This window comes from Melanerpes formicivorus, unplaced genomic scaffold (assembly GCF_026170545.1).
Source record: "Melanerpes formicivorus ecotype bairdi unplaced genomic scaffold, bMelFor1.0.p_v2 SCAF_57, whole genome shotgun sequence".
Taxonomy (NCBI): domain Eukaryota; kingdom Metazoa; phylum Chordata; class Aves; order Piciformes; family Picidae; genus Melanerpes; species Melanerpes formicivorus.
Window position 1 is genome coordinate 1,251,160 of NW_027142409.1, and position 25,617 is coordinate 1,276,776.

At 48.0% G+C, this 25,617-nt stretch overlaps 1 protein-coding gene and 1 non-coding gene across 2 annotated transcripts; one reads left to right on the forward strand and one right to left on the reverse strand.

Moving 5' to 3' along the window:
• Positions 1 to 8,549: 8,549 nt before the first annotated feature.
• TRNAK-CUU (transfer RNA lysine (anticodon CUU)) lies at positions 8,550 to 8,623 on the reverse strand. Its single transcript has one exon. It is a non-coding gene; the product is annotated as a tRNA-Lys (tRNA).
• Positions 8,624 to 13,231: 4,608 nt separating this feature from the next.
• Positions 13,232 to 15,603, forward strand: RHOB (ras homolog family member B). The gene has a single exon (XM_068161328.1). The coding sequence runs from the start codon at positions 13,535 to 13,537 to the stop codon at positions 14,123 to 14,125; it is 591 nt and encodes a 196-aa protein (XP_068017429.1). The 5' UTR covers positions 13,232 to 13,534; the 3' UTR covers positions 14,126 to 15,603.
• Positions 15,604 to 25,617: the final 10,014 nt, after the last annotated feature.

Here is a 25,617-nt window from a genome sequence, read left to right on the forward strand (position 1 = left end):
CCTTCAATTTTCTTTCCTTTTACTTTACAGGGGGGAGGGAGGAGGCTTTTGGGCCTTACCCTTCCAACCCCACGACAACAGGCCAGTCTTAAGGGGGCTATAGCTGCAGAAGAAGTCCTGGCTGTGGCCTCTGGAGATGTGTTTTAGAGCCCCTGCTGCCAGCTGCTGAGATGGGGAAAGGACATTCATAGTAAAATGTTGCTTCCTTATTCTAATCTGCTGGGTCTGTGCCTTCCCCCAGCACTTGCCATCATCATGCAGGACCTGCAGAAAGCCAGGCTGACTCCAAAGAGCTAAGGGGGAAAGGGCAGCAGCAAACAGTGGTGCCTGGCTTCCTCCCGCTTGGAATTAATCAGTGCTTTTCTGAATCATAGACTTGGCTTCATCTGTGGGATGCCAACTATGATATTCAGAAATTAATTCAGCTTGGGAGCTTTGGATGATTCAGCCTGCTATGAAAACACCTCAGGGCAGAAATGAGATGTAGGATGAATTTGTCCTGGAGGTATCTCTCATTGGACTTTAACTGAAAACAAATTTAATTTGCAGAACTGAAACATGTTTTATTTACTCTAAGCAGCATTTTAAATTCAAATATTCAAATAAAGAATCAAGAGGCTCTTTACGGGTTGCATTTATTGAAAGAGAGTTTCATTTAAATTCCTTAACCTCAGAATCCTATGTATATTTTTTGTTTCCCCAAGTGGATTATCTGATTAATTTCTTTACTCACTAATGTATGAAAATATAAATTCACCAAACAGACAAGATGACACAGTGCTGATATTAGGTTGCCCACAATCCACCCAGCGATTCTGCTAGATGATGTCTGGAAGTCTCAGTGGGAAAGCGGGATGCAGTAGTCATATGTGCTTTCAGGAGTTTGTGAAGTTGGAGCTCTTTCTTGTGCATCACTGGGCTCCCAAAGATGGGTCTAAGTTATAACAGCCCTTGGGGTTCATTTAACTCTGCTGCTGAATGTCTGCCTGGGAGAATCACAGAATCTCAGGTAAAAAAATACATTTTGGTAGTTGGAAAAATATTGGGGCAAAATATTTGAAATGCTGAGCTACATGGACTCCTGCCTCAGCTCTCTCAGTGCAACAATACTTCACTGCAATCAATAAACATTTCATCATCATTTCTGGCACAGGGCAAGATGCTGTAAGAATCCCAGGCTCTACTCTCCACTCCCTGTGTGCTCTGAAGCATTATTTCAGGTCAATAAAGTAAGACTTCAGTGCCCTGTTGGCTTTACCACAGGCAGCCTGTGTGCAGGGGACTCCCAAGGAACACAGAATCATAGAATGTTTTAGGTTGGAAAGGACCTTTAAAGGTCATCTAGTCCTATCTCCCTGCCATGGGCAGAGACACCTCTCAACTAGACTTCATTGCTCAAGGCCTGGCCTTGAACACCTCCAGGGAGCGGGCATCCACTATTACTCTGGGCAACCTATTCCAGAGTCTCACCACCCTTGTATTGAAGAACTTCTTCCTAATATCTAGTCTAAAACTACTCTCCCTCAGGTTAAAACCATTCCCCCTTGTCCTGTTTCTAGATACTCATATGGAAAGTCCCTTTCCAGCCTTTCTGTAGGCTCCTTTCAGGCATTGGAAGGTGAGCTATAAGGTTGCCCCAGACTCTTCTCCAGGCTGAACAATCCCAGTTCCCTCAGCCTGTCCTCACAGCAGAGGTGCTCCAGCCCTTGGATCATCTTTGTGGCCCTCTCCTGGGCTCAATCCCACATTTCAATGTCCTTTTTATGATGGGGACATCAGAACTGGAGAGTGTTTGAAAGCAGAGTAAAGCAGGAGGCTAACCTCTCTTGCCCTGCTGACCACAGTCCTCTTGATGCAGCCTAGGATATGGATATGCAGGTAGAAAGATTACCACCAGTTTGATAAACTTCTAATATTTGTATTTTTAAATCTGGGGTAGAATAACAGCAACTGAATCTCTTCAAAGTCCTGGTAGAGTGCTTTACAGTGGCTTAGTCTTCCCAACAGTTACAAAACATTAATTTCTCCTCTTTGACATTACATTCTTCCTAAGGTGTGTTGGAGCTCAGAGGGAAAGTTGGAACATAAAGGTTTATAATACCATCAGTCAAGAGCTGCATTTCAAGTGATGTTAATTACAGTTCATCAAAACCCAAAAGCCTCTCTGTGAAGGATGCTGGGCGGAGGGGCAGTGGGCAGGGCTGCACATGGAAGGCCACCACCTAGCAACAGAGGTCACATACCCCTCCACAGTATAAAAGGGAGCATCCTCCTGTGCCTGGCTTAGGGGCAGTGTGAAGACATCCCAGAGTAGGTCCTTGAGGAGCCAATGGAATTATTTGGTGAGGGCTGAGAGAGGAAAACCAGAGGCTAGACCAAGCTGATGAAGATGAGAACGATCACCAATTCCAGGAGGTACCCGAGGCTTAGTCACCTGGATAGCAATAGAAAGATCAAGGGAACATGTTTTTTGGGAACCCTGCAGAGTTCACCATCTTCATCTCCTGCAGAGGCAATGGCAGCAGCTGCAGCAGCTGCAAGAAATGGGAAGCAGAGATGTTGCCAGGGGTTCCAGTGCTTTGGAGCACCCCAGGCACAGGAAGGATTCTTGTTCTCAAGGTCTATCAGGCCAGGGGCATTTAGCTACTCTGTGAAGCCACTGAGATAATAGCTCCAGGCTGAGGGATAACAGGGCTTGGGCATCTCCTGGGAAGCATGACAAGCTTGTGGGAGGAGGAAGCAGGTCTTGCTCACATGCTCAGGGAGTAGCTGATCACCAGCACTGGGGTCAGGAAGGAATTTTTTCCCCTGGGGCAAATTGGCACTGGTCCCCAAGGGTTTTTTGCCTTCCTCTGCAGCACTGAGCATGCTGGAGGGACAACACAGCAAGGCACCAGCAATCCAGGATGTTCCTGGACTGCATAGAAGACAACTTCCTCCTCCAAATGGTAGAGGAACCAACAAGAAATGGTGCGATGCTGGACCTTGTTCTCACCAACAGGGAAGGGCTGGTAAGCAATGTGAGGCTCAGAGATGGCCTTGGCTGCAGTGACCATGAAGCAGTTGAATTTAAAATCCTCAGGGAAATCAGAAGAAAGTATTCCAAGCTTACGACCCTAGACTTTAGGCATGCAGATTTTGATCACTTCAGGGATCTGATAGCCAAAGTGTCGTGGGACAAAGCCCTGGAGGGAAGAGGGACCCAGGACAGCTGGTCAGTATTCAAGGACCACCTGCTCTGTGTCCAGGAGCTCTGTGTACCAACAAAGAGAAAAGCAGGTAAGAATGCTAGGAGGCCTGCCTGGATGGGCAAGGAGCTACTGGACACACTATTACTTAAAAGGAAACTCTACAGGAAGTGGAGAGAAGGACAGCTAGAACAGGGGGTATATAAGGAAGCTGCCTGAGCAGCAAGAGTCCTGGTTAGGAAAGCCAAAGCAGAGTTCGAATTGAATCTAGCCAGGGAGATTAAAGGGAATACTAAGAACTTCTACAGGTATATTAATGGGAAGAAGAAGACTAGGGAAGGTGTGGGCCCCCTCAGAAAGGAAAACGGTGAAATGGTCACAAGTGATGAGGAAAAGGCTGAGGTACTTAATAACTTCTTTACCTCAGTCTTCACTGCAAGGGCCTCTAGCCACACTCCTGATGTTATGGAAGACAATGCCAGGGACGGGGAGGAAGAACTGCCCATTGTAAGTGCAGATCAGGTTCGTGATCATCTGAAGAACCTGAAAGTGTTCAAGTCCATAGGACCCGACAGGATACACCCACGGGTGCTGAGAGAACTGGCAGATGAGGTTGCTGAACCCCTCTCTATTATATTTCAAAAGTCATGGCAATCTGGTGAAGTCCCCATGGACTGGAAAAGGGGAAACATTGCCCCCATCTTCAAAAAGGGTAAGAAAGTGGAACCAGGGAACTGCAGACCAGTCAGTCTCACTTCTGTGCCTGGAAAGATCATGGAGCAGATCCTCCTGGAGTCACTACTGGCTCAAAAGAATAGTGAAGAGGTGATTGGGAACAGTCAGCATGGCTTTGCCAAGGGCAAATCCTGCCTGACCAACCTGGTGGCCTTCTATGAGCAGGTGACAAAATTAATAGATGAGGGGCGAGCAACTGATGTCATTTACCTGGACCTGAGCAAAGCCTTCGACACTGTCCCGCACCACATCCTGGTCTCCAAACTGGTGACACAGGGGTTTGATGGGTGGACCACTAGATGATTAAGGAACTGGCTTGATGGCCGCACCCAAAGAGTGGCTGTCAATGGGTCCATGTCCCAGTGGAGGCCAGTGACAAGCGGAGTCCCTCAGGGATCAGTCCTGGGACCTGTCTTGTTCAACATCTTTGTGGGGGACATGGACAGTGGCATTGAGTGCACCCTCAGCAAGTTTGCTGATGACACCAAGCTGTGTGGTGCAGCAGACACGCTGGAGGGAAGGGAGGCCATCCAGAGGGTCCTTGACAGGCTGGAGAGGTGGGCACAAGCCAACCTCATGAAGTTCAATAAGAGCAAGTGCAGGGTCCTGCATCTGGGTCAAGGCAATCCCAGGCACAAATACAGGCTGGGCAGTGACTGGCTGGAAAGTAGCCCTGAGGAGAGAGACTTGGGGGTGCTGGTGGACAAGAAGCTCAACATGAGCTCTCAGTGTGCACTTGCAGCCCAGAAAGCCAATCAGATCCTGGGCTGCATCAGGAGAAGTGTGGCCAGCAGGTCGAGGGAGGTGATTCTCCCCCTCTTCTCAGCTCTGGTGAGACCCCACCTGGAGTACTGTGTCCAGTTCTGGAGCCCCTATTACAAGAGGTATATGGAGGTACTGGAACGTGTCCAGCGAAGGGCCACGAGGATGATCAGAGGGCTGGAGCATCTCTCCTACGAGGACAGACTGAAGGAGTTGGGGCTGTTCAGTCTGGAGAAGAGAAGGCTCTGAGGTGACCTAATTGTGGCCTTCCAGTATCTGAAGGGGGCCTACAGGAAGGCTATGGAGGGACTTCTCAGGATCTCAGGTAGTGATAGGACTAGGGGGAATGGAATGAAGCTGGAGGTAGGGAGATTCAGGCTGGATGTGAGGAGGAGGTTCTTCACCACGAGAGTGGTGAATTACATAGAATTAATACATAGAATAAACCAAGTTGGAAGAGACCTTCAAGATCATCACGTCCAACCCATCAACCAATCCAACCCACCTAAACAACTAACCCATGGCACCAAGCACCCCATCAAGTCTCCTACTGATAACCTCCAATGACAGCAAGGAAGGTGTTAAGTACCTCTGCCTTTTCCTCATCCTTTGATATAACATTCCCCTCCATGTCAACCAAGGAGTGGAGGTTGTCCTTGCCCTTCCTCTTGCTATTAATATATTTATAGAAGGACTTTGTGAAGCACTGGAATGGGTTGTCCAGGGACGTGGTTGAGGCCCCGACCCTGGAGGTGTTTAAGACCAGGCTGGATGAGGCACTGGCCAGCCTGATCTAGTGTGGGGTGTCCTTGCCCATGGCAGGGGGATTGGAACTAGATTATCCTTGTGGTCCCTTCCAACCCTGACTGATACTATGATACTGTGATAATGGTTGGCAGAGGAAAGGAAAACCCATTTGGGCAGCTGAACTGTGGCAGTACATTGCTGATCGAGTCAAGAGAATTTCAGTGAAGGTGAGACACATTGATGCTCAAATTCCTAAGAGTAAAGCTACTGAGGAACAGGAACACAACCATCAGGCAGATCTAGCTGCAAGAGTTTCTCAGGTAGACATGGACTCTAATCTTGATCTCGACTGGAAACACCGAGGTGAGATATTCTTAGCTCACTGGGCTTATGATTCATAAGGACATCAAGGCAGAGACGCAAAATACCAGTGGGCTCGTGACAGATCCATAGACATTTCCATGGATGCTATCACACAAGTCATCCATGACTGTGACATTTGTGCTGCTATTAAGCAGGCAAAACGACTTAAGCCCTTGTGGTATGGTGACAGATGGTCCAAGTACAAGTATGGTGAAGCTTGGCAGATTAACTACATCACTCTACCACGTTCTCTTTCTGGTAAGCAATACGTGCTTACTATGGTAGAGGCAAACACTGGATGGTTGGAAACTTATCCAGTTCCACATGCAACTGCACGCAACACCATTCTCGGTCTGGAGAGACATATCCTGTGGAGACACGGAACTCCAGAGAGGATTGAGTCAGTCAGACAAAGGAACTCATTTCAAAAACAACCTTGTAAAGAACTGGGCCAAAGAGCACGGTATTGAGTGGATTTTCCATATTCCCTACTATGCACCAGCTTCAGGGAAGATTGAACACTACAACGGTTTGTTGAAGACCACTCTTAAAGCCATGGGAGGTGGATCTTTGAAAAACTGGGAAAGACATTTAGCACAAGCAACCTGGCTGGTAAATAGTAGAGGTTCGGTGAACCGAGCTGGACCTGCACATTCAGATTTGCTACAGAAAGTAGAAGGTGATAGAGTTCCTGTTGTTAGAGAAAAGAATCTGTTAGGTAAAACTGTTTGGGTATTTTCACTCTCAGGAGAGGCTAAACCTATCCAAGGGGTGGTATCAGCTGAAGGTCCGGGTCACACTTATTGGGTAATGCAAGAGAATGGTGAATTTCAGTGTATACCACAAAGAAATTTAACTTTAGCTGAAATAGGTTAATTTCAAACTGTTGTACAGCTACATCGCGTCCAGAGGAAGAATCAACGAGGAATCTACGGTGCACGAACCCTGAGATCCCTGAGAGCCCTGAGTCAACTAAGAGACCCTGAGAATCCCTGTTTCCCTTTTCTTCGCTTCGTCGGCGAAGAAATGAACTGTTTTCCATTTTTCTCATTTTCTGATTTTCTTGGAGTTTTGAATCATCTACATCTGAGCATAGCTGGAACGGACTATGGACTTTACTTACGAATTGTAAATGTTGTTTTGGATTGGATGGACAGTATGAACAACCAATGAAATTGTTTAGAAGGGGTGGACTGTGACCGTTTGAGGCTGTGCCTTTAAGAAAGGGACAGTGCTGGGACACTCTGGATGAATGTTTTGGAATAATAACAAAAACAATCAGATATTCCAAACTAATTTCATTGGTAGATTGGTAGAATGCAACTCTAAGTTTTGAGTTCAGTTGGATTTTTTCTCAGTTTCTCTCTCTCCTGCTTTTCCAGCCTGTCTGCTTCTGAGCAGTCGGAGTTTGACCTTGGATACCAGATAAGCACTAATCCTGCAATTAATTTGTGTGAGGCCTACTAAAATTCATCTTTCCTTAATAACTGCCTTTTTCTCTCTCTAACCCTCTTTGGGAAAAAAGGGAGGTAGGGGGAGAGAAGGGGTACGGAGGGAACCCTCCTCTGTCCGGAGGTGGGGGTCTTGTTCCTGTATCTTTCTTTGCTGTATATTTCTGTATATATATTGTAAATACTGTATATATTGTGTACATATCTTGCATTTTCCCATTGCTTGTAAATATAGCTACATCTCTTTGCTTCTCCGGCTGAGTTAGCTGTGGTTTTTTTCCTCTTTGTCGGGGAGAGAAAGCTAGGCCTTCTCTCTCAACCCAGTACAACTTCTCTTTAGGGTCATGAAGGCATTTCTTGTTTGGCACAACGTACTTTCACTTGTGCTGTACTTAGCCTAAACCTCTATATGAAAATAGAATAGAATAGAATAGAATAGAATAGAATAGAATAGAATAGAATAGACCAGGTTGGAAGAGACCTTCAAGATCATCACATCCAACCTATCACCCAACACCACCTAATCAACTAACCCATGTAACCAAGCACCCTGTCAAGTCTCCTCCTGAACACCTCCAGTGACGGCGACTCCACCACCTCCCCAGGCAGCCCATTCCAATGGGCAATCACTCTCTCTGTGTAAAACTTCCTCCTGACCTCCAGCCTGAACTTCCCCTGGCGCAGCCTGAGACTGTGTCCTCTTGTTCTGGTGCTGGCTGCCTGGGAGAAGAGACCAACCTCTGCCTGTTTACAACCCCCCTTCAGGTAGTTGTAGAGAGTGATAAGGTCACCCCCGAGTCTCCTCTTCTCCAGGCTGAGCAGCCCCAGCTCCCTCAGCCTCTCCTCATAGGGCTTGTGTTCCAAGCCCCTCACCAACTTCGTTGCCCTTCTCTGGACTCGTTCCAGCAAGTCAACATCCTTCCTAAACTGAGGGGCCCAGAACTGGACACAGTACTCGAGGTGTGGCCTAACCAGTGCTGTGTACAGGGGCAGAATGACCTCCCTGCTCCTGCTGGCCACACTGTTCTTAATGCAGGCCAGGATGCCATTGGCCCTCTTGGCTGCCTGGGCACACTGCAGGCTCATGTTCATCCTACCATCAACCAGCACCCCCAGGTCCCTCTCTGCCTGGCTGCTTTCCAGCCACTCTGACCCCAGCCTGTAGCATTGCATGGGGAAAATTGCTTGTAATATAGCATTTTCCCTTTGCTTTTCTGGCTGGCTAGCTGTGGTTTTTTTCTTCCTCTTTGTGGGGGAGAGGAGGCTAAGCCTTTTCTGTCCAACCCACCACATTTCTTTATGGCGCCCAACGTGGGGCACGAACCCACAGCCTTGAGATTAAGAGTCTCATGCTCTACCGACTGAGCCACAGTGGACTACCAATATAGAGGTCTTTTTCACCTTGTCTTTTTGTGCCTTGCCATTCTGGTTTCTAGGTAGCTTAGTCTGGCTTCTGTGCTGAGACCATGATCACAAGGGGATCTGAGAGTTAAATTCCAATTTTCTTCAGGGACACTGGAAGGCAACAGACTTGCTGTGACACAGAGCAAGTGGTCTGGTTCCTATATATGCCAGAGAATATTAGCATATTAGAGAGACAGATACTTACCATTTCTGTCTGTCCTCCCACATCTACTCAGAGATTTTTCACACTAGCCTCTAAGCTGCTCATATTTAGCTAGCTCTTGCTTTCCTTACTTCACTGAGAATCTTTGCCTGCATGAGGGCTGCAGAATGCTTGTTGCTAGTGTTATAGTACAAGTTAGCATGCAGGACTCAGTATGCTGTTACTGGCACATATGGCTCCCTCAGCACATTATGCCACAGCAGGCGATGTACTTACTTGCCTACTTAGTGACAAAAAGAAGAAAGATTACCTTCCCTACTGAGCCTTCATGCTTTTGGTACAGATTTATGCTTGAGCATAAATTATCTGAGTTACAGACATGCCCTTTAGAAAATCTGTTTAGCAAAAAGAACAGGGCCAGGGAGGGGGGAATATAATCTGGAAACAATCTCTAGTAATTGACCAGAACTGTCTTCTCAGCAACAAAAAATGCAAATTAGATTAAATCAAGTGAAAAACAAAAGGCCAGGTTTTAATCTCAAAACCACCAGCACAAGCAATGAAAGCAAAGAAGCGGTGCCTTCTTTTCTACTTCATACTTTTTTCATTGATCATACATCTGTATGTGGTACAGCAGAACAAATACTCTTAGAGCACACACATTTAGGGATTACTGAGAGTGAAGTTTCAGTTTACTTAAAGAAGTATAGTTTGGCTTACCATGCAGATTTGACCAGAAAACATAAAAGTTAGAACAGAAATTTCAGCTTCAGCCCTAAAGCGTGTGAGCTGGCTACACTCCCCAGTGTCATCCAGACCATGGCCATGCTTCAATATAGAACTGTTCCTGTACAAAATTCCCTAAGGAGAGGGAAAAGCCGACTCATTGCTAAGACTCTTCATTGTTTTGTTTTCAAGTTTTCTGCCTCTGCTCTCAGACACCACCCCAAGAAGGAAGCACTTTCACTGTGCTCATTTACAGTGCCATGGCCATGTCTGTTTCTGCTGCACTGGCAGCACTGCCATGGTGCTCAGATTCCCACCATTCCTGATGCATTGATCCAAGCAGGAAGAAAAGGATTCCTATGCACAACTCTACTCTGGATTTCCACTGTTCCTGAAACTGGCTCAGTTCTTGCTTTCATGTATGGGCTGAAGAAAGAATGCTCCAGAGAAGTAATAATATATAACTGAAAAAGACAATATAAACTAAGGGCCTCCTCACTTGCACTCACACAGCTCAGGGCAGGTACCCCACAGTGCACTGATATTTATGGGCTAAATCCACTGCAGAAGGAAGGTGGTGTGTGGCAATTTTACACTAAGTATGACACTCAGACCATGATCAAGTCCCAAGTTTTACACATATAAGAATAAATGTCCCCTATAGAGACCATTGCCAGAGTGTACCCTAGGACAGTGAAATGAGTGTAGTTTCAGCCTGAGTGAGTCACAAGGCTGGGTCCCCTGATACAAAGCCTCTGGAAAAAAAAAAAAGGATTTGAAAGCCCAGTCCAAGGAATTACACACATTTTGCTGCAGTTTTTCTTCCAAGATGAGATATGAAACATCAGGGCCTCTGCCTTCAGTGTAATTTTGTGGAAGACCACAAATGTAAGACTTCACCAGAAAATTAGGGAGCTATGGCTTAGAACCTAACTGGGTGTTCAAACTATGTCTGTGATGTTCTAGTTACATGAAGAGTGTCTGCTGTGGGTTTGACTTGGGTTAACCAAATCTTTTAGAATATTTCCTTAGCATAGTTTAGAAGTAGGGACCCGTAGACTGCTTGGATGGGACCACCCTGCTTTGAAGTCTGAAAGTGTTAGTTTGGATGCTGAATGCTTGGTTTGCTTTCTCTACACCGAGAACCACAGACAACTACTAGCAGAACTCTGAATTGTGTGCTTTGAAATGAGCAATCTGCATATTTCCCTACCTTTCATGGCACAGCACAGATGAGATGATCAGCATAGCTTCTCATTCGGGTGATTCTTTTTTCTGTTTGTTTTGTGCATGAAAGGACAAAATGAAACATCCAGAAGCATAGAATCAATAAGGTTGGAAAAGACCTCAAAGATCATCAAGTCCAACCTGTCACCCAACACCTCATGACTACTAAACCATGGCACCAAGTGCCACATCCAATCCCCTCCCAAACACCTCCAGGGATGGGGACTCCACCACCTCCCTGGGCAGCACATTCCAATGGCTAACAACTCTCTCTGTGAAGAACTTTCCTCTCACCTCCAGCCTAAACTTCCCCGGCACAGTTTGAGACTGTGTCCTCTGAAGATACTGGTTTAATCTGACACAATCTACCTTTGATTCACAGGAGCTCTGCTTTATCCCTTTTTACACCTAGCTCCAAGCACGATTCTTTGTGCTACCCAAAAGCCAAATGAAAAGGGATTCAAAAGCATGCTTAAGCAGCACTTCTCACGATCTGTCAAGCACTCGCGGCTCTTCCTGCTGCCATTCCTGAGGTGCAGTTTTCCAGCGTGGGAGCCGTAAGGAAGGCGGGCACCCACGTCGGCCAGGCCGCCACAAGGTGGCACTGAGCCCCAGTGAAAAATACACCATTGGTTTAATTCCGCTGAGGAGCTTCGCGAGGTTTACAACAGCGAATGCATTTAGACGACTTACATTATGCAGCAAATTAGCTCTATCTGCCTATCAGAACGGCTCTGCATGCTTGTGATTACATTTATAGAGAAAATAGCTACAAGCTGCCAATGCTCCGTTGCCTGAAGGACATGCCAGCATGGGGAACACTTGCACATGGACAACTTTTTTTCATTTAATGAAGAATTTAAAACTGAGTAGTGACAACAACTATAAGGAGACAAGGCAAATTAGAAACTTAGCCTGACAAAAGGCCACGGGGACTGTAGAATATTGATGCCTATGACTACATTCCCCCCCACCCCCCAACATCAGTTTGAATGTATTGTGCTAACATCCTGTAAATATATACTGTATAAACCATGTAAGACCAAGGTACAAATCCAGTCATCACCATCCAGGGACACAGTCTTTTGACAGGGAGAAATGGGAATTACAGAAGTCTCACAGAAGATTAATTATATTTCAATGTTTAGGATTAAGTGAACCATAAGTGAACGATTTGCCCTATTGACTCACACTTCTGTAGCACTCTGCTGCAAGTATCTTGTCAGACAGATCAACAGACTCAGTGATGCATTTGGTCTTCAAGTGGATATTTTTCAGTACAATTTTAAATAACAACCATCTTGTTCCAAGTCACTCGTTTTTGTTCTATTCACTAGTGCGAGTGCTGGTTAGCAAAAGAGGATACTTTAGATCCAGCCCTATCCAACCCACAGGACACTGTTTAGGTCAAAGTGCTTGCAACAAAAAAGCTTGAGACAACACCTAGCTGAAGAGTGATAGTGACACAGTGAATTGCTACCAGCAGTTTCACAGTGTGAGCCTTCACAATGTATGGCTTTATTAATGCACCCAGCGTGAGCCATCTGTTTATATTAAGGTACTTACACCCTATCCCCCAAGCAATCTGAAACTCCAGTCTTGCCCTCATTTATTTTCCACGTTAATTTTTTCATTACTGTGGCTCCTGATGGCTGTGCAGATTGAGACCAAAAGGACATTTCAGTTCAAGTCTGCTACTTCTAGTTCCATTGCTTTTTGGCCAAGAGCTTGCAAGAGAGAGACTCAAACATGATTAATTTTTTCCTTTAAGGAAGGGAAGTGGTCGTGTCCTGCGTTTATCCACCAATATGTGAAGGTTTTGTTTTAACTGCCTGTAATAATCTTAGCTCCACTTTGTTTGGGCTTTAAAGACCGCATCTGAGACGCAGCGCTTTCCCCTGTTTTTCCCGTGCTCGCCCAGCCTCTGAAGACCGGCCATCCTGGGCGGCAGGGCTGCCCTGCCGCAAAACCCCCACCCCGGGGCCAGGAGGTGGCGCACCAACAGCACAGCGCAGGCGGGGGACCGGCTTCGGGCTTCTCCGGAGGTGCAGCACCGCTGCCGGCCGTGCGCCGTGAGACCTCTGCGGTGCTCGCCTTACAGCCCGGTCTCGTTCGCCTCGCTCTCCCCTTCCGCCCGACAACCACCCGCCCTGCTGCTCCCAGCCTCCCCATAACCACCAGCCCCCCTGCTCCAGCCCAGCCCAGCCCAGCGCAGTCACGCCCGGTCATCCCCACCCGCCCCAGCACAACACAGCACAGCCCCGCCGCAAGCCGAGCACCGCTCGCGCCCCGCTCGTCCCCCATCCTCCTCTCGTCCCGCCTCCCGTTCGCTGCCTCCCTCCAATCACGACGCTCTCCGCCAGGGATGACCTCACTCCTTGCCTTGCCATTGGCCGGCTATATTAAGAAAGTCGCGAGCGCCTTTAAATAGCGGCGCCGGCCAGCAGCTTGCGGCAGTGGCAACGCGGAGTGGCGGCAGTCTGGTGCGGAGTGGCGAGCAGTGGCAGCAGCAGCGTTTGCCCTCGAAGAACCGAGCTCGGTGTCACCGGCGGCGCTGCCCTGAAGCCGTGGTGTTCCCCTGAGGCAGGGGTCGAGGGCGTGGTGCCGGTGCGAAGAGAGAGGAGCGCGCGCCCGCCCGCCTCTCTGCGCGGGCCCGGCTCGCCGCGGTGCCCTGTGAGAAGCGAGAAGAAGGGGGAGGCAGTAGCCGCGGGGAGGAGGGCGCTGCCATCGTCCTGCTGCACGGCAAGGCCAGCTTGGCGAGCCTGGCCATGGCAGCCATCCGCAAGAAGTTGGTGGTGGTGGGGGACGGTGCCTGTGGCAAGACTTGCCTCCTTATCGTCTTCAGTAAGGATGAGTTCCCCGAAGTCTACGTGCCTACTGTCTTCGAGAACTACGTGGCTGACATCGAGGTGGATGGCAAGCAGGTAGAGCTGGCCCTGTGGGACACGGCTGGCCAGGAGGACTATGACCGCCTACGCCCCCTTTCCTACCCAGACACCGACGTGATTCTCATGTGCTTCTCTGTAGACAGCCCGGACTCACTGGAGAACATCCCAGAGAAATGGGTGCCTGAAGTCAAGCACTTCTGCCCCAACGTCCCCATCATCCTGGTGGCCAACAAGAAAGACCTGCGTAATGATGAGCATGTGCGCAACGAGCTGGCCCGCATGAAACAGGAGCCAGTGCGCACTGAGGATGGCCGCGCCATGGCCATTCGCATCCAGGCCTACGACTACCTGGAGTGCTCAGCCAAGACCAAGGAGGGTGTCCGGGAAGTCTTTGAGACTGCCACCCGGGCAGCCTTGCAGAAGCGCTACGGCACCCAGAATGGCTGCATCAACTGCTGCAAGGTCCTATAGGATGTGGCTGGAGTGTGGTGCTGGGCACAGCGCCTGGGTCACCTGTTGGCAGGTGGAGAGGAGCTGGGTTATGAACGCACATGGCATCAGCCTGTCCCCTCAGCTGGAGGCTGGTGATGAATCGGGGTGGGGGCTAAGGGAGGGTGCACGCTCCCTTAGCCTTGGCTGAAAAGGGTTGTGCTGGCTCAGCCGTGGGGACAGAGGGAGGGGGGGGATTGCATGCCCTGAGTCTTAGGAATAAAGTGGGGAGAAGCCTTCTCCTACCACTGACCCCTGTGAGTTAATTGTAGATTGTCAGTGACAAAAAGCTGCTGAGACTGGACTGACCAAACATTGCACCCAGCCCTTCCTACCTGCCTACCACCTGCTGCATCCAGCTTCCAGACATCTTCCTCTCTTTTGCAAGAGGAGAGTTGTGGAGCTGAGATGCTCAAAGGGACTTCTGCCCCCTGCCTGCATGTGCCTCCCCTTCAGGCAGGCTGGGGAAGGAGCTGCATCTCCTGGGCTGCCTGCAGCATCCTTGCCTCTCCTGCAGATGTTTCGGCCTGAGCCTGACTTGCTGTGGAAGTCAGTGTCCTGAAGACTGAGACTGGGAGAAGAGGGTCATCCCAAGTGAAACTTGTATATATCTTACTTTTTTTATCTTGTGCAAACTGGGGTGGTACAGGGAGTGCTTATTTCAAGTGACATGGGGAGTGGGCACCCATCTGAGACTTGTTGTGCAAAGGAACTTGACCTGAGTGACATGCCTGCTGATAATGCGAGCCTTGAACTGCCTCCAGCTGCAGAAGCCACCAGGCTGGAAAGTAAAGCTGAACTGCTCTGTCCTTCTTGCTGATGGATGAGGCAGGATGAGCAAGGGGGAAGGGGATGATATGCTATATTATGATCTTGGTGCCTGCTTCTTCCTTTAGTGTTGTTTTCTGCAAGTATGTTGATTTGGCTTTATTTAAAAGTTTATTTTCAGAAGAAATTACTTTGCACAACTTGGTGGATTTTTTTGGGGTTTGTTTTTAAATACTCAATGCACTTGCCATCTGCGTACAACACTGTAGCATTGGAAACATTTTTATTCAACCTCATCTGGGTCTTGTTCTAAACTGATTTCAACACAAGACAAAATAAACCCACTGTATCGTTTTGCCATGGAAAAAATGAGTGAAAGCATTGTTCCTTATGCAGTGATTACATCAGACTTCAGTACTAAAGGGCAGTTTAAAGAAACTAGGTTTATTTAAAACTTACTTTCACAGGGTGGCCAACCCAGGTGAAAAGAATCTTATGTTTCTCTGGTTCAGAGAACAAATGTATCCATTATGTTTACTTTTCTCCCTCTTCCCTCAACAGTGGTACTGAGACTGGTTTTGTTTTTAATAAACTGACATGGCAAAACCTGAGATGTATATGATGTTTACATAAGATTATGGACCGTGTATGCAGGTTTTCTATGTAAAGTATTAAAAGAGTCTATGCTGACACTTGAGAGCAGTGTTTGGTTTATGGGTACTGTCCTTGGTTTGCAAAAATAAACCTGGATGCTGTTGAAGTAGACCAGAGTTTGCCCCCTGCCTGCAAATGCTTCTGTTTGTATTTTCCCCACTGGCCAAAATACCTGTCTGGCAGCTTTCAGACAATTTTCCTTTGCTAGGGATCTCCTTCCTTAAGTCTTCTCTATAGGTGGCATAGGGAAGTGTACTCAAAATTCAAGGTGGTTGAGTAATCCATCCTTGTTCCTGCAGAGCACAAGAAGGCTCTGTGCCTTGTGCAGGGTGAGCTTGGGCTCAGGTTCCTGGTGCTCCTTCACCTTATGCTCCTGCTGCCTATTGGTGGCTGGGGTGAGATTTGGACTTGTATAGCAAGAAAACAGGCAGAAAAAAGCAGCAGGGGTGATAGGGTTATTTTTCAAAGAACATATTTCAATAAAAGCAGTTTTTATTACTGACCTCCCCTTTGCTTGCTACAGCAGAGCATGTGAACAGGCTTGAATCAAAAGCAGGATGGTATGCTTGTGCTACATCAGTCTCCTAAGCTGCCCAGCTGGATTTTCTAATTGCTGGCCTCATTAATTCCCAAAGCAATGTACAAAGTCTAGGTCTTTCTGTGTCAGGGATCCACAGGAGGGTGTCATGCCTGCTGCAGCCCTCACTGTCTGAGCTTTGAGGTGTGATCCCTGCTGCCACTCCACTGCTGGGGCAAGTGCAGGCAGCAGCAGGAAGCCTGGGTGGTGCTGCCTGCAGCCACAGCTCCTGGCAGAAGAGGTGGTATGGTGAAAAATGTGTGGAACATCTCTCCTATGAAGAAAGGCTGAGGGGATTGAGGTTTTTCAGCCTGGAGGTGAGAAGGCCCCAGCAAGACCTTATAGTGACCTTTCAGTACATAAAGGGAGCCTACAAGAAAGAGGAGGACAAACTTTTTAATAGGGCCTGCTGTGACAGGTCAAGGGGTGATAGTTTTAAACTAATAAAAAGGGGGAGTTTAAGATGAGATATAAGGAAGAAATTTTGTACAGTGAGGGGTGTGAAACACTGGCACAGGCTCCCCAGAGATGTAGTAGAAGCCGCATCCCAGGAAGCATTCAAGGTCAGGTTGGGTGGGGCTCTGAGCAACTTGACCTTATTAAAGATGTTCGTTGCAGGGGTGTTTGTCGTAGGGTTGGAAGGGTAAGGCCCAAAAGCCTCCTCCCTCCCCCCTGTAAAGTAAAGGGAAAGAAAATTGAAGGGAAAGGGAAAAAAAACTCACAGCTGAATTAGCAAAGCAGTGGAGCTGTATATTTACAAAGCAATGTAGGATATGCAGGGGAATATATACAAATTTACAATATTTACAATATATACAAAGATATACAATAAAGTAGCACAGAAACAAGAGTTCCCCCCCCCCCCCTGCTGAGGGGGCTCCCCACCTCCGCTCTCCCCCTCTCTCCCCCTTTTCCCCAGAGTGGGTTAGAAAGAGAGAGAAAGAAAAAAAAAAATTAGAAGCAGTTTGTGTTAATTGGAAAGGAGTTAATACAGGCCTTGGTAGCTTATCGGTTTCAAGGCCAAAGCCTTGGCCGAAAGCCCAGGACAGAGAGCTGCTGCCCTGTGGAGGAGCAGAAGCAAGACTGAAGATAAAGTGCTGGAATGCCCAGTATACCCTCCTGCACTCCCAGTTGAGAAGGTGCTTCCTCCCACTTTACCAATGAAATTAGTTTAGATTGTTCTTTTCATTCACCAACTTCCATCCACCATATTCCCTTTCTTAAAGGCACAGCCTCAAACGGTCACAGTGTTGGACTAGATCATCTTTAAAGGTCCCTTCCAACCCAAAACATGATTATGTGAATATGCATTACATGATTTTCACTGAACAAGAAGGCATATTCCCAAAGTGCTGATGTTTTCCTCACCTTTTTTATTCCCCCCCCCCAAAAAAAAACCCTCCCTTAGGTGCCTATAAGAGAAATCTCAGGACAGTTTTATATTTTTGTAAACCCTCTCAACACCTTTTTTATAGATGTGAGAAAGAATTTGACCCTTTTGTTTTTCTAGACTATGAAAATCTGCCAGGGTGCACTGGATTGTTCAGAGATGTTAGCAAATACCAGGGCAGGCAAAAAATATTGAGTGGCTTTTGCTCATTTGTTCAGAGGGCTTTGCCAGCTGAGGAGTGAAAGCAGTGGGGATTATTTGAAAGACTAACACAGAGCAAGCAGGCTCCTTATTTGAAAACTGGAAAGCCAATCAGAAATAGTGTGGAAGCACCTGGCTTTGCATTTTGAAAATTCAAAGGCTAAAGTACAGGCTCAGTCCATGTGTTTACTGTGCTGTTTCACCTGATCCTTAATTAAACGTAATGGCATTTTCACTTAGATAATTTACCCATGAGTTCTTAAAAGTCCCAGGTTTTGGGTATGCAACTCCAAGGATTTAAATTCTCCTGATACTCCAGTGGTGAGTTATCTTCAGCTTGAGAACCCTGAAATCACTTTTTGGTCCTAAAACATCCTGAACAAAAATAAAGACCGTGTTTGGATGTTTAAAGGGACATGGACATTGTAAGACATGGACATTGTAAGATCTCAATCTTACAAAGGCTCTCAAAACCCCTGTTGTTGCAGTATCAGCCAGAGATGGTAAAATCATCATTGCAACCCTTATTAGAATAAACCTTTATTAGAATAAACCAAACCAGGTTGGAAGAGACCTTCAAGATCATCGTGTCCAACCCATCAACCAATCCAACCCACCCAAACAGCTAACCCATGGCACCAAGCACCCCATCAAGTCTCCTTCTGAACACCCTCAATGACGGCGACTCCACCACCTCCCCGGGCAACCCATTCCATAGCGCAATCACTCTTTCTGTATAGAACTTCTTCCTAACATCCAACCTGAACCTCCCCTGGCGCAGCCTGAGACTGTGTCCTCTTGTTCTGGTACTGGGTGCCTGGGAGAAGAGACCATCATCAGCCTGTCTACAACCTCCCTTCAGGTAGTTGTAGAGAGTGATAAGGTCACCCCTGAGCCTCCTCTTCTCCAGGCTAAGCAGCCCCAGCTCCCTCAGCCTCTCCTCATAGGGCTTGTGTTCCAAACCCCTCACCAACTTTGTTGCTCTTCTCTGGACTTGTTCCAGCAAGTCAACATCCTTCCTAAACTGAGGGGCCCAGAACTGGACACAGTACTCGAGGTGTGGCCTAACCAGTGCAGTGTACAGGGGCAGAATGTCCTCCCTGCTCCTGCTGGCCACACTGTTCTTGATGCAGGCCAGGATGCCATTGGCCCTCTTGGCTGCCTGGGCACACTGCAGGCTCATGTTAAGCCTACCATCAACCAGCACCCCCAGGTCCCTCTCTGCCTGGCTGCTCTCTAGCCACTCTGACCCCAGCCTGTAGCACTGCATGGGGTTGTTGTGGCCAATGTGCAGAACCCGGCACTTGGATGTGTTAAATCTCATGCTGTTGGATTCTGCCCATCTGTCCAGCCTGTCGAGGTCCCTCTGCAGAGCCTCTCTACCCTCCAGCAGATCAACTCTTGCCCCCAGCTTGGTGTCGTCAGCAAATTTACTGATGATGGACTCAATGCCCTCATCCAGATCATCAATAAAGATGTTAAAGAGCACAGGGCCCAGCACTGATCCTTGGGGCACACCACTAGTGACTGGCTGCCAGCTGGATGTGGCACCATTCACCACCACTCTCTGGGCTCGGCCCCCCAGCCAGTTCCTAACCCATCGCAGTGTGCTCCCGTCCAAGCCATGGGCTGACAGCTTGGCCAGCAGTTTGCTATGGGGGACGGTGTCAAAGGCCTTGCTGAGGTCCAGGTAGACTACATCCACAGGCCTCCCCACATCCACCAGGCGGGTCACCTGATCATAGAAGGAGATCAAGTTGGTCAGGCAGGACCTGCCCTTCCTAAATCCATGCTGGCTAGGCCTGATCCCTTGGCCATCCTCTAAGTGTTGTGTTATTGAACTCAGGATGACCTGTTCCATGATCTTGCCTGGCACTGAGGTCAGGCTGATAGGCCTGTAATTCCCTGGCTCATCCAACCGGCCCTTCTTATGGATGGGCACAACGTTGGCCAGCTTCCAGTCCTCTGGGACCTCGCCAGTGAGCCAGGACTGCTGGAAAATTATGGAGTGTTTGAACTGATTGCAATAGCTGCAAAAAGCATAAATTCTACAGCAATAGGTGATCTTCTCCAAACCCCGAAGGAGAAAGCATTAATATCTGTATGTTAAACAGTGGGAAATGGGTTAGCATTGCATCCCTGCATAATTAACTATACTAATATTTTCCACTAAGGTGCTTACAAGGTAATTACATTCTTTATTTCCAATTGGATCTTTGCCCAAGTCAGGGCTAGAGCATCTGGCCCTAGGGGGGAAAACTGCAAGAACATACATTTCAGTTTTAACTCAGTGTGACCTTTTTCTGCTGCTTGTGAAGCTCTGAGTAAGCCTGCAATGTGAGATCACTATGTGGGAGTCCACCCATCAGGGTCACATGATGGAATCAAAGCCATAACTCGTTTTTCTCTGCACCAAATTGATTTTGGTAGCCTGGTGCAATGAGTAACCATTTTTTCAGTACCACTAGAGGAAGGGAATGAGTTACTCTTCCTCCTTTTCTCCTCCCCCCCCCGATTTTTTCCAAGTTCATGTTGAGAGTCAGGAGTTTGCTTCCAGTGAGAGTGGTAAGCAGCAGCCAGAGAGATGAAGTTTGGTGGCCTGGCACCCAAACTGCATGCTCTGTGCTGAAGGACACACCTCTCTCTGATTCATCAAGGGGGTTCATGAAGTGAGAGGTTTTGTGGTTACTGGTAAGAGATGTCTATATGTGTCAACAGTGTATTATCCATCCATAAGTCAGCAGGATGTACCATTTGGTATAATAATAACTAAGGGCATATCTGCTTCTCTTACATGGTTGAAATATCAAATTCACACTAAAAGGTGGGGCTGTAAGAGTGGAGTTTAAAACTGGAGGCACTGATGCTGTACATACACTGAACTGGAGATGCATAGCAGGAGGAATATTAAATTAGTGTCTACAGCATGTCTACATTTTCCCCCTAGCCTGCTAGTCTGTGTGGGTTTTGTGTGTGTACTAAATCTTGCTTCCAAGTAAAAGGGACCAGTGAGTGGGATTTTGCACTAAATGTATAATTCTGTTGCTTTTAGGCCATTCATCCTCTTCTGCATTCAAAGCTTTATGTGGCAGGACAGGATATAGGAATTTGGAAACAAACTGGATTTCCTGGTGGGCTCATTTGCATGATAATGTCCCTTCCTGACTCCACAGAAAGGGAGGGTTGTGTCAGCTTTGGACTCCCAGGAGATGGGGAAGGAGGCACTGGCAGGGGATAGCCCTGGAAGAGCCTTTTCTCCTGCTCCTAAGCTTTTGTTCATTGGGGTTTTTTATACAATGAGGTTTGACCCTATAGTCATTGCTCTATGGGGCTCCTTCCTCTGACTACAGATGAACAAGCCAGGACTGCAGAATTGGGTCCTGCTTTGCAGGGCTATCTGGGGTTTGATGACTGGCAGTCTGACCTTTTCTGGAGCCAGCTGAGTGAGTTTCAGACCAGGGCTGTTTATAAGGTTTGTGCATAGCTAGATGCAGTCACCACTGTCTGTGCAAAAATCAAACTTCTGCATTCAAGATTCTTATAGAAGTAAATAGACATCTTGCATTTTCAGCCCAGAAGATATTGAATCACAGAATCACAGAAACATTCAGGTTGAAAAAGACCCTCAGGATCACCAAGTCCAACCGATAACCCTGCTCTACAAGGTTCACCCTAAACCATATCCCCAGGCACCATGTCCAAATGACCTTTAAACACATCCAGGGTTGGTGATTCAACCACCTCCCTGGGCAGCCCATTCCAATGCCTGACCACTCTTCCTGTGAAATTTTTTTTCCTAATGTACAGTCTAAACCTACCCAGTCACTGCTTGAGGCCATTCTCTCTTGTGCTATCACTAATAACCTTGGAGAAAAGACCTGCACCAGCCTCTATACAATGTCCTTTCAGGCAGTTGTAGACAGCAAAGAGGTCTCCCCTCAGCCTCCTCTTTTTCAAACTAAACAGCCCCAGCTCCTTCGGTCAATCTTCACAAGATTCTCCAGGCCCTTCACAGCTTTGTTGCCCTCCTCTGTACTCGCTCCAGCACCTCCACATCTCTCCTATATTGAGGTGCCCAAAACTGAACACAATACTCAAGGTGTGGCCTCACCAGATTGAAGTACAAGGGACAATCACCTCCCTACTCCTGCTGGATACAGCATTTCTGATAGAAGCCAAGATGCCATTGGCTTTCTTGGCCACCTGGGCACACTGCTTGCTCATATTCAGCTGCTTGTCAATTAGAACCCCCAGGTCCCTTTCTGCCAGACAGCTTTCCAGCCACACTTCCCCAAGCCTGTAGCATTGCTTTGGGTTGTTGTGACCCAAGTTCAGGACCTGGCATTTGGCCTTTCTCGTAGAGTTGGGGGAAAGGCCGGGCCCTTCCCCCCCCTGTGAGTAGAGGGAAGAAAATTGAAGGGAAAAAAAAACCACACAGCCGGATTAGCAAAGGAGTGGGTGCTGTATATTTACAAAGCAGTTTAGGGAACGCAGGGAAATATATACAGAATTTACATTATTTACAATATATACAGAAATATACAATAAAGTAACACAGGAATGAGAGTTCCCTCCTCTACTGAGGGGGGGTTCCCCACCCCAGCTCCCCCTTCTCTCCCCCGTTCCCCAAAAGAGGGTTAAAAAGGGAGAAAAAGAGAAACTGATAATTAAAAAGCAGTTATGTGTTAGAATGTCAGAAGAGGCCTCACGCTCTTCCCGGCCTCAAGGTCAAGTCCTGCCGAAAGCCCAGAAAGCTGTGACCTACACTAGATCAGGCTGGCCAGAGCCTCATCCAGCCTGCTCTTAAACACTCCCAGGGACGGGGTCTCGACCACCTCCCTGGACAACCCATTCCAGGGTTTCACCACTCTCAGGGTGAAGAACCTCCTCCTCACATCCAGCCTGAATCTCCCCACCTCCAGCTTCATTCCATTCCCCCTAGTCCTATCACTACCTGAGATCCTGAGAAGTCCTTCCCCAGCCTTCCTGTAGGCCCCCTTCAGATACTGGAAGGCCACAATTAGGTCACCTCGGAGCCTTCTCTTCTGCAGACTGAACAGCCCCAACTCCTTCAGTCTGTCCTCATAGGAGAGGTGCTCCAGCCCTCTGATCATCCTCGTGGCCCTTCTCTGGACACGTTCCAGCACCTCCACATCCCTCTTGTAATAGGGGCTCCAGAACTGGACACAGTACTCCAGGTGGGGTCTCACCAGGGCTGAGTAGAGGGGGAGGATCACCTCCCTCGACCTGCTAGCCACACTTCTCCTGACACAGCCCAGGATCTGATTGGCTTTGCGGGCTGCAAGTGCACATTGAGAGCTCATGTTGAGCTTTTTGTCCAACAGCACCAGGATGTGGTGCGGGACAGTGTCGAAGGCTTTGCTCAGGTCCAGGTAAACGACATCAGTTGCTCGCCCCTCATCTATTAATTTTGTCACCTGCTCATAGAAGGCAACCAGGTTGGTCAGGCAGGATTTGCCCTTGGCAAAGCCATGCTGACTGTTCCCAATCACCTCTTCACTATTCTTTTGAGTGAGTAGTGACTCCAGGAGGATCTGCTCCATGATCTTTCCAGGCACAGAGGTGAGACTGACTGGCCTGTAGTTCCCTGGTTCCTCCTTCTTACCCTTTTTGAAGATGGGGGCAATGTTTCCCCTTTTCCAGTCTGTGGGGACTTCACCAGACTGCCAGGACTTTTGAAATATAATAGAGAGGGGTTTAGCAACCTCATCTGCCAGTTCTCTCAGCACCCGTGGGTGTATCCCATCGTGTCCCATGGACTTGAACACTTTCAGGTTCTTCAGATGATCACGAACCTGATCTGCACTTACAATGGGCAGTTCTTCCTCCCCGTCCCTGGCATTGTCTTCCATAACATCAGGAGTGTGGCTAGAGGCCCTTGCAGTGAAGACTGAGGTAAAGAAGTTATTAAGTACCTCAGCCTTTTCCTCATCACTTGTGACCATTTCACCGTTTTCCTTTCTGAGGGGGCCCACACCTTCCCTAGTCTTCTTCTTCCCATTAATATACCTGTAGAAGTTCTTAGTATTCCCTTTAATCTCCCTGGCTAGATTCAATTCAAACTCTGCTTTGGCTTTCCTAACCAGGACTCTTGCTGCTCGGGCAGCTTCCTTATATACCCCCTGTTCTACCTGTCCTTCTCTCCACTTCCTGTAGAGTTTCCTTTTAAGTAATAATGTGTCCAGTAGCTCCTTGCCCATCCAGGCAGGCCTCCTAGCATTCTTACCTGCTTTTCTCTTTGTTGGTATACAGAGCTCCTGGACACAGAGCTGTCCTGGGTCCCTCTTCCCTCCAGGGCTTTGTCCCACCATTTTATTTACCATTTGCCCAAGTGAATATGCAAACATTAACTAATAAACTGACACCTACCAAATATGGCCTAATTATATGCTATACCCAGGGAAACAAACATATAGTCTGCCTCTTGTACTACAGGGCTGTCGTGGATATGCCCTCAGAAATGCACGGCAGATCCATCAACGAAAAATAATAAGTTTATTTATATATATACAAACTCTGTAACGGGGTATTTACAATCGCCCTTCACAGGTATCAATATTCGGTTAGTGGAACTATCTTTACAGAATGTTATGTATGGGCATTTAAACCAAAATGATTCACAGAACTTAGAACCTAAACTGAGTCAGAGAGTGGCGGGGGAGGGGTTGGTCAGTGACCGGCAACCCTCCACCCGGAGCAATATAAACGCTATCCTAAACGAAGCTCTACAAAGGGCTTGGCTTACTCACAAGCTGAGAACTTCATGGAGTCTTTCCTCAGTAATGTTTATAATCCAGACAACGTGGCACGGATATGCCGTAATAAGGAGGCAGGAAATGGTGCTGGCCGCGTGGCCGCACCGCGTGGCTCTGCTGTTCTCTCCCAGGATACAAAATTCCTCGCTCAGAGGGGGGGTAGTGGCAGGTCAGCAACGCTGGTTCACACAGTCTACCAGGTTTTCTCCTACAATGGATCACGCAGCGGTTGATCCCACGGAGTGCTGTCCACGGCACCGCACACAGCTGGGACGGTGGCAAAAGGACCACGAGGCTTCCCGAAGCACTGGCTGGCACGCACGCACACACAGGCTCCAACACCGAGGTGGAGGGCTCATTTGCCAAACGACCCCTATTTACCATTTGCCCCAGTGAATACTGGCCCAATAAGCATCTGTTGCCAACGCAAACATTAACCAATGAACTACCAGCTACCAAATGTGGCCTGAGTATATGCTATACTCGGGGAAACAAACATATAGCCTGCCTCTAGTACTGCAGGGGTGAGACCACGCCCAGGTAGGCTGTTTACCTGGACTCAGTGGCACCAGGATCCCCCCTGCTGCCTACAGAAAGGAGGGGGGGGGACAAAGGAGGGTTAACACATACAGAAATATATTCTGATCATAAGCATCCTTCACTACAAGGGCTGAGACCACGCCCAGGTAGGCTGTTTACCTGGACTCAGTGGCACCAGGATCCCCCCTGCTGCCTTCAGAACGGAGGGGGAACAAAGGAGGGTTAACACACAGAGAAATATATCCTACCCAAATGTTTGGGGCACAATCCTGACCATAAGCATCCTTCACCACACCGCTAAAATTTCTTTCTCTGTTGGAGTATAATTAGCCTCTGAACCTCTGTAACCTCGACTCCAGAAACCAAGAGGTCGTCCACGTGTCTCACCTGGAGCTTTTTGCCACAAGCACCAGGTTGGACCATTGTCACTTGCAGCCGTGTACAAAATGTTCTTAATGTCTGGACCATCTCGGACAGGTCCCAGACCCATGGCTTGAATCACTTCTTGCTTTATCTGGTCAAAGGCTGCTTGTTGTTCAGGTCCCCAGTGGAAATTAGAATAGAATAG

What these genes read in the sequence shown, in the direction of transcription:
- RHOB (XM_068161328.1), top strand. Translation starts at nt 13,535, where the DNA reads ATGGCAGCCATCCGCAAGAAGTTGGTGGTGGTGGGGGACGGTGCCTGT.